This window comes from Pteropus vampyrus, unplaced genomic scaffold (assembly GCF_000151845.1).
Source record: "Pteropus vampyrus isolate Shadow unplaced genomic scaffold, Pvam_2.0 Scaffold357, whole genome shotgun sequence".
NCBI classification, from domain to species: domain Eukaryota; kingdom Metazoa; phylum Chordata; class Mammalia; order Chiroptera; family Pteropodidae; genus Pteropus; species Pteropus vampyrus.
Window position 1 is genome coordinate 148922 of NW_011889138.1, and position 9432 is coordinate 158353.

The 9432-nt window shown below is 46.1% G+C and overlaps 1 protein-coding gene across 5 annotated transcripts in view; it reads right to left on the reverse strand.

Moving 5' to 3' along the window:
• Positions 1-329: 329 nt before the first annotated feature.
• LOC105304864 (zinc finger protein 548-like) overlaps positions 330-9432 on the reverse strand; it is a 10231-nt gene continuing 1128 nt past the window's right edge. The window contains exons 1-5 of one of the 5 annotated variants that reach the window (XM_011379169.2): positions 9031-9281; positions 8344-8508; positions 7226-7267; positions 4975-5101; positions 330-3335 (exon numbers count right to left, since the gene is read on the reverse strand). In XM_011379169.2, the coding sequence (XP_011377471.1) occupies positions 1648-3335; positions 4975-5101; positions 7226-7267; positions 8344-8508; positions 9031-9045 (2037 nt within the window). In that variant the 5' untranslated portion in view covers positions 9046-9281 and the 3' untranslated portion in view covers positions 330-1647. Of the gene's footprint in view, positions 3336-4974; positions 5102-7225; positions 7268-8343; positions 8509-9030; positions 9282-9432 lie in introns of those variants that run through there. The other 4 variants (XM_023522752.1, XM_011379174.2, XM_011379176.2 and 1 more) reach the window with 4 other exon arrangements.

Genomic DNA, 9432 nt, shown 5'->3' on the forward strand with positions numbered 1-9432 from the left:
ATCCAAATCCACTTTCAAATACACCTTAATATAACAAGATAATCTTCCTAATTTCTCTGTCTCATCCCTTGTATCATTGTTGTTATTCATTTCACTTATATATATTCACACACATACTTGAATACATTGTTGCTACTATTTTTTGGACAAACTGCCATCTGTTAGATTAATTAAGGATAGAAAAAGTAAGTTTTTATTTTACCTTTATTTATTCCTCTCCAATGCTCTTCCTTTGTAGATCTAAGTACCTAACCCATATAATTTCCTTCACTCTAAAGAATTTAACAGCTTAGACACTACTAGAAAAAAGAAGTCAAGCATAAACATGCTTCTGGGATAGCTTGTGTACTAGGCAGATGACTCAAAACTTTTTATTGATAAAAATTTCCTATGAAAATGAACTTAAATTTGTTACTTAGTTTAAATTTCACTTTACCACTAGAAACAACTCTTTTTCTCAGAGTGATTGTCAGAAAGTAAAAAGCACTTTTCTTAATTATACATAATGCCACTCTAATACATAGAACAGAACTTTGCTTATTCTCATTCGATGTCATGCTATGCACACACAACATGGATCATATACATATGTTTAGTGAAAACAGCCATACAAGAGTAACTGTAGGACCTCTTTTATATAAAATTCTGGAAATGCAAACTATAGTGTCTACCTGAGGATGGCAATTCATTTAGTGCTGTGAGAGAGAGGATACAAAGGGGCCAATGAAAACTATAGAGTAATGGGTATGTTCAATCTTATGACTTTGGTGATGGTCCCATTGTACACACATACGAAAATATACTTTACACTTTTAATAAATGCAGCTTAATGTATGTCAATACCAAGCACCTAGCTAGCCCAGTTGGTAGGGCATGGGACTCTTAATGTATGTCAATACCTCAATAAGGCTGTTAAATAAAGATTTCATATAAAATCTAGATTTCCTCTTCTCCTAAAAATATAACATCTGGCAAAGCTGTACTGACTCTATCAGCACCATTTCCCATGTCTTTAGGTGGCTCAACTCTGATTCCTTCTCAAAACAGAAGGAAATGCTGACAAATGCTTCAACATGAGGAAACTATACAAAGCAAAACAAGCCAGTCATTAAAAAGAGAAATACTGTATGATTCCATTCATATCAAGTATCCAGAGTTGTCAAACTTGAAGAGACACAAAGTAAAATGTGGTCGCCAGGTGAAGTAGGGTGGAGGAGGTAGGAGGATTTGTTTAATGAGTATAGAGTGTATTTTGCAAGATTAAAAAAATACTAGAGATCAGTTGCACAAATATGTGAATTTTTAACATTACTAAACTGTACAATTAAAATGGTAGAGGGTAGACTTTGTTAGATGTATTTTTCTCACAATTAAAAATGTAAAATAAAAAAACTACATTACAGTAGCTCCCAGGGGTAAATTAGAGCAGAATTTGGCTGAATTATTTCCTCATTTGCAGTACTCTCTCTGGTGTGAACTTTCTGGTGCCAGAATGTGGTGGGAGTTTTGGCCGAACACATGCCCATATTCATTGCAATCATCAGGTCTTTCTCCATTGTGAAATCCCTGATGCGTGATGGGGATAGAGTTGCACCTAAAGGTTTTCCCACATTCACTGTACTCAGAAGGCCCTACTCCAATGTGAAGTCAGAAGGCAATTCTCCAGTGTAATGAGTTTAGAGTGTTACCTAAAGGATTTACCATATTCTCTGTACTCATAAGGTCTTTGCCAGTGTGAATTCTGTTTAAAGAAGTTGGAGTTGTATCTAAAGAACTTCCCTCATTCGTGGTATTCATGGACCTGTCCTGATTGTGGATTTTCTGGTGATGAGCGAGGTGAGACTTTCTAATGAAGGCCTTCTGACATTTGCTGCACTCGTAAGGCCTTTCTCCAGTGTGGATTTTCTGATGCTCAACAAGTATATGTTTGTGGCTAAAGGCTTTCCCACATTCATGGCACTCGTAAGGCCTCTCTCCAGTGTGATTTCTCCAATGTTTAATGAGATTGGAGTTATACCGGAAGAATTTCCCACATTCACTGCACTCATAAGGCCTTTCTCCAGTGTGAACTCTCTTATGTCTAATGAGTCTGCAGTGGTACCGAAAGCCTTTCCCACATTCACTGCACTCATATGGCCTTTCTCCAGTGTGATTCTGCCAATGTTTAATGAGCTTGGACTTGTACCTAAAGAATTCCCCACATAAGCTGCACTCATAGGGCCCTTCTAAAGTGTGAACTCTCTGATGTCTCAAGAGTGTAGAGGTGTACCTAAAGAACTTCCCACAGTCACTACACTCGTAAGGCCTTTCTCCAGTGTGGACTCTCCGATGTTTAATGAGTGTAGAGTTGTACCTGAAGAACTTGCCACATTCACTGCAACCATAAGGCCTCTCTGCAGTGTGAACTCTCTGGTGTCGCATGAATGTGGAACTATACCTAAAAAATTTCCCACACTCGCTGCACTCATAAGGCCTTTCTCCAGTGTGAACTCTCTCATGTCTTACTAGTCTGTAGTTGTACCTAAAGAATTTTCCACATTCTCTGCACTCATAAGGCCATTCACCATTGTGAATTCTCTGATGTTTCATAAAGTTGGCTTTGTACTTAAAGAATTCCCCACATTTGCTACACTCATAAGAGCTTAATCCAGTGTGAACTCTCTGGTGACTTATGAATGTGGACTTATACCTAAAGGCCTTCCCACATTCACTGCACTTAAAAGGCTTTTCTCCGGTGTGAATTTTCTGGTGCTGAACAAGATGGAACTTTCTAATGAAGGCCATCCCACATTTGTTGCACTCATAGGGCCTTATTCCACTGTGGATTTTCTGGTGCTGAACAAGTATCTGTTTTCGGTTGAAGCCTTTCCCACACTGAGTGCACTTGTAATCTTTTTGTACAGTTTCAAAGGCCTCTCTGCACTTGGAGTCGCCATGTGGCTTCCAGCTACTGTCAGCGACTGGGTGCTGACGAAGGCCTGTGCTGGCTGAGAAGTCCTTCCCACCCTCGCTGCATGTGAAGGTCCCCTCTGCCCTGTGAATGCTGCCATTCATCACAAACAAAGGCCCCCCCTCATCCCTACTGGAAAGTTTGTTTCCAACCTGGTCCATTTGGCACTGGTAAAGATTTTTCCCACAAATGTATAGCCTTTGATCAGGGTACATTTCATCACACTTGACCAGGTGCAAAATGTCTTTCAAGAGTGGGTCACATGTCTCATGGGGCTCGGCCTTCTGAGTGGATGGGTCTGGCTTTGGAGTCCTGACCTGTGACTCTTCCACAGAATCACCTTGATCAGAAGGTACTTCCTCATCTTGGGCTCTGTGCCAACAACCTGTAAGCAGAGACATGCCAGTGAATGCATTTGACTTTGGTGAGACGGGGCAGCCCCATCACAGATGAGTGTTAGAATGAGTCCACGGGGCTGCTAAGAGGCAAGGGGGCTGAGAGCCAGTGAGAGAAAGGCCTGCTGTGCAGAGTTGGGCCTGGGAAGCTCATGGTGGGAGAGCCCTGATGATGAGGAAGGCCCCAAGGACGGGGTTATGTCTTAGTCCGCTCAGGCTGCTATAACAAAATACCACAGACTGGGTGGTATTTTGACAACAAAAATAATCTTATAAGCAACAGAAATTTATCTTTCACAGTTCCAGAGCCTGGAATTCTGAGATTAAGGAGCCAGCATGATTGGGTGAGAGCCTTCTTCAGGGTCACAGACTTTTTGGTTCCTCACATAACAGAAGGAGCTAGGAAGCTCAGTGGGGTCTCTTTTCTAAGGTCATTAATCTCATTCATCAAGGCTCTGTCCTCTTAATGTAATCACTCCCCAAGGCTCCATCTGCTAATATTATCACCTTGGGCATGAGGTATACAACATAGGAATTTGGGGGGACACAAACATTCAGACCACAGGAGGTACTATGCAGGGAGGAGAGGTAGGATCTCTCATTCACTCCTCTGCAAATGGCTTTCAACAAGGTCATGGCTGCTGGTGACTGGTTAGCACTATGTAGAAGGTTCTATACAGACCTAGAAATACCTGACTACTACATAGATGCTGCAGTTCAAAGACTATTAAAGGATACCTGCAGCCCTCATGACACCTTAAGTGTAGGCTAAATGTTGGAGAGCGCAGCAAAGGGAGCAATGAAACAAAATGGGTGAGAGGTAAAGGCCTCATAGGTGTGTTGGAATATGGCAGAAAGAGGATTAGAAGTCAGAGTAGAAATGAAAATGGGGAAGAAATAGTAGAAATGAGGTGTGGTCACTGGTCCTGGCATCAAACAATGATGAAAAAAAGACAGGTTCCCAGCTCTGACATCACACCCTTTCCCAGCTCCCTCGCACCAGGGCCATGTTCTTTTGAGTGTCTCTTGCCACTGATGTACTATATCCACTCAATCAGGCACCCAGGACCTCTCTGAGCACTGATGTGGCACCTGAAGAGGCCGATTCTAGGTGAAAGACAGGAAAAAAGTGGCCAGCATATGCTGAGTGATCCAACACTGGCCATCTCTCATTCTACAATGAAAAGAACTTCACAGGACAGACAGTAGAAACAATCCAGGGATCCCCCAAATTAGTAACTAATTCGTGCCTAAAACTGTCGGCACAGGAAGATCCCAAGAAATGTCAGCAAGAGGAAGGGGTAAAGCCTGCGGCCCCGAGGTTCCAGTATCTAGGCTGAGTGAGCTGACCAGGGACAAGCTGGGTGAGAGGGATCTCCTAGACAGACTTCAAGATTTCTGACTCCTGAGCCCTGTCTGTGGGTACTCAGAGCAGCAGGGATGGGGCCTCATGGGGACAGCAAGTACAGGGCACACAGGCCAGCCCTGGTGCCAACAACACATACACCAGGAAGCCATGAGAGGCGGTAGTGCTCACAGTCTGGCTGTGGGGAGGACAGAACTGCCCATAGGGAAAAGGGGAAGAACAGTGCCCAGCCCAGGACCCTGGGGTAGGTGTGAGGGCCTTACCTACAGAGGATAGAAGTGCAACGTTCTCCATCATCACATCATGGTACAGGAGTCTCTGAGCTTCATCAAGGAGGCCCCACTCCTCCTGGGAGAAATGGATGGCCACATCTTCAAAGGCCACATGGCCCTGCCAAAATTGGAAGAGTTTGGTTCATGAGCAGCTTGGTTTAACTGTGTTTTTGTGGATTCTGTATGTGTCTCTTTGCCATCCATTAATTGCACAGCTAAACTAATGGCCAAATTTGTTTACATCATCCTTGCGATCCAGAGCCCACTGTCTGACCCATCTCCTTAACTAACTCTCACACACCACATGGATATTTCCCCAACCCTGACTCAGCCCAGGGCGAGGTATGAGACAACTGGAGACAGCTCCTACACCCAGGCACACCAGGATTATACAAACTAGCCATCCTTAAGCTTTTCCTCTCATGTTCCCTGCACGTCCCTCGGAAAGACCAATAAAGGCTCTGATCTCAGGTTCCCCTCATTCAGGCTTTCCCACGTGGCTCTGTATTATATGGTGCTACCCCTCCTCTCAGGAAATATAATAAAAACCTTCTTTCAATGCCATTGGCCTCTCCATGTCATCACTCATTCACCTCCATAAATTAAAATCCTGTGGGTACAATCACTCATTCACTTCTCTTTCCACGATCTTCAGTCCTCCCTACACGCATCCCCACCTCTGCTCATCCTCCCCTCCTACCTTCCAGTGTTGGAAGTTACCAGATGCTGATGGCCCCAGTGCCTGCTCTCTCTGCAGTACCACTGAACACTGTGTCCAGCACACAGCATAAATCATTTGGGGGACAGGACAGAAAAGTGCCATCTAGGCTGTGGGCCCAAATTCCTTCTTGGGGTCCCCCAGATCTTGACTCTTCCTCTCACCTGCAATCAATCACTGGAAAGCACCTCCCTCATGATTCTGACCCCTCACAGTGACAACTCCAAAGAAACCCCCAGCCCACACATAGGCATTTCCTTCACCTCCAAACAGGCTACTTTACACATGGAATCCAGGCAGTGCATGGCAAATGCATCCAGCATCCAATTCAGCCCCACTCTTGCCCATGAATGACAACATCTCCTAGTGCCAGAGCTAGCCCCAAGCCTTGCTTTGAAGGTCTCCCCACCTGGCTGTTTCTCACTTCATCTTCAGCCACCCTTCCTAGGTGAGGACCCCATGTACCTTAACCGTCTCTCTCCTCTGCATTGCACTAGTTGTCCCATAAGTAGTCAGAACTTTCCCCTCTCCTTATCTGAAACTCAATAACACTGACCTCCCACCCACACTCACATTCCACCCTTGGTCTAGTAACTCTCCTGCCTGATCCCATTTGCCCCCTCAACATCCATCTCGTGTACACTCTGGCCTTGGAGGTCTGTCTCAGTGTCTCTGTCTCTGTCTCTCTCTGTCTGTGATGCTCATCACACCATCCAGCATCCCAGTCAGGAGATCTGTCCCATCCCTTGTGCTCTATAACCTAGAGATGCTGCCTCCTATACCATTCCTCTACTTCCACAGCCACCACTCTAGTGTAGCCACCTCCAACACACACCTGGACAGTTGCAAGAAATTGCTGCCAGGTCTCCCAGCCTTCACTCACACCCCTAGTCTGTCTTCCACTTTACATCCAGAGGAGGCCTATTAAAATCTGGGTCACAGTATCTTCCTTTTCTGCTTTAAACCTCCACACCAACCTCAGATTAGAGGCCCGGGGCCTCAGGCTGTCCATTCAAGCCCTGATATACATGCAACCTACCCATTCCCTACCTGGCTTCCCATTTCCACCTGATATGAGACCTGCAGTTTTCTGAACATCCCAGCAAGTCACCTGCAAGCATCTGAACATTCTAAATCCTGTGGCCAGGGCTCCCTGCCACAATCTACCCCATCAGCTGTCAGAAATGGGAACAGCTCCATCTAACCTGGGACTAGATATCAAATCCTGGGCTTCATGAAAGCACATGGTCTTCAGACTCAAGAGAGTAAGAGGGATGGGAAGAGTCTCAGGACACTATCATTCCCTAAGGGTACGTATGTATATACATATACATATGTATATATTATATATATACACACATATATATTATATATATGTGTGTGTGCATGTGTGTGCTCGTGTGTGTGTGTGTATATATGTGTATATATATATATGTATGTGTGTGTACATATATAAAGGGGGGGGTGTCAAAACCATTAGGGTGATAATTGGGATGGATGAAAGGTGGCATACCCTCCACTCACCTGTACAGAGTCCATAAGCACTTCTGCCACTGCCATGGGACCCTGTGGGAAGAAGGAGGGTATGGGAAATGGGTAACCATGCAAAGATTGTATAGGTTGCGTTGGACCACCACCGCTGGAGCAAAGTGATCTGAGCCTGAAGATCTAAGCTCAGTGCCTCAGAAAACAGAGCTGCTTCTTACCAGCTGGGTGACCTGGAGAAGTAGTAAGAATGCTTCTAATTTCATAGGGGTCATACTGGTATCAAATGTAAGGCATATATACTATTTAACAGCTATTATTGTCCACATGATCAACAGTTTCTATGTTTTCTCAGTACAAATGAAGTGGTAGGGTTTTGAAAGTTTGAGTATGTATTTTTACTACTTTTTAAGGATTCAGAGGATATCATATCTAAAACTACATTGTAAGCAAATACTTAGAAGTAAATCAATGCCAAACCAATTATGAAGTGTTTGCATCAATTGAACTTAGTTGAATAGGTTCATTTCTAATAGCCTATCTCTGTGCTCCTATTTAGAGAGATATTGGTTAGTTAGTGTTTAAATCAATAAACTTTTCATACAATCTTAAGTTAATGAATTGTAGGGAGGTAATGAGCAGGCAAGTCAGCTACTAGTCCATTCAGCAACCAAATCTGCCTGCAATACAATCTTCAAAAGGGAGCTTATTGGGGCCTCTTGACTGAAGCAGTGCATCACCCCTCTTGCCCTGACAGGTGAAGGAAAGGCAGCAGTGCCCTAGTCTAGAACCTGGCGGCTCCACCAGCCTGGCTGATGTTTCCCTTGTTCCATAGGGAGTGGCCCCAGCAGTTGGCGGAACCTGAAAGTGGAGAATCTACACAAGCACACACTGCAGACTCCATTTCTACAGGCTGGCATCTTGTATACCTCCTATGTCAGGTCTGCTCTTTCTGGAGGGAGCAGAGGGGATGCCAACACCTGCTCCCCATGGCCTCCCCTTCCTCATTAGAGGGCCCATCTGAAATAACAATTTGACTCACCCTCCTCAATCTGATCCCCAGGTCGTGCCCTGGCTCAGCCCACACTCACTTTTTTGATGTCTCCAATCCTGCCCCCTTCCTTAGCTTCCAAACCTTTCTGTTCGCCTATACATACGGTATCTCCATGTCGTGACATCTCTATCTTGATAATCTCAGGATCAACATGTCCAAAATCCAACTTATGATCTGAAACCTGCTCCTTGCGTTGACATCGCCATCTCCATACTTTCAAAAATTCAGGCAAAAATACTTGGGATGGTGGTTCACTCCTTACTTTTACCTGCAAGCATATTTTATGCAACAGGAAACCCAGCCTGCTCTACAGTTTTTCCAGAATCTCATCACATTTCCTCTCTAACCGCCACCACCCTGGTCCAGCCCCCACTATCATTCCCCTGGGGTAGACTTTGGTGACCTCACCGGTCTCCATTCCCCATCTTATTTTTACTGACTTTACACTTCTAGCTCTGGGCATGCCCCTCCCCACAGCCGTCACTTCACAACCTTCCATGGCTGCCAACTACTCATTCCAGGCGACACTCCTCGACCCGTTGCCTGGAGACGGAAACCCCAGATTCTTCCAGTACTGTCGACTCACCAGTACCTGCAACCTGTGCACAGGCCGCCCCTGAGGGAACGCTCTCACCTCATCACAGTGCGAACTCTGGGGTCCCACATGACACGCCCTCCGCTCTGGACACGGGGGCCTGATTGCATGGAACCTAGCGGGCGCCTCTCATCCGGGCTCCGCGCTCGGTTGTGAGAGCTGGGCCGGGTGAGGCCGGGGGGACGCAGCACCCACCTCAGTCGGGCTCATCGGCGCGGCCCCTGCCACCGACCTTTGGGACTAATGGGGTCGAAGCTGGGCAACAGGGCAGGAACAGGGCGCCGCGGTTACCAACGAGCTTAGACGGGCCTCACAGCCGCCTCGGTGCAGCGGAGACGACGTCTCACCTCCGGCTTTCCCGCCCCCTAACCTCGACGCCCGCCAAGTGCTCCTGAAGCGCAGAACCCGTGAGCTCTAGAGACCAAAATGACAACCGTAAGGGACGCCGGAAGTCCCGCCTCCTTATGGGCACACAGTACGCGCCCCTCTCTCAAGCTCTCATTGGCTCAGTCGCCGCCGCCGCAACCACCGCGCGCCGTAGAGAATTCTGGGTATTGTAGTTTCCACTACATGCGGCACACCTATCCCCTCTCAGAG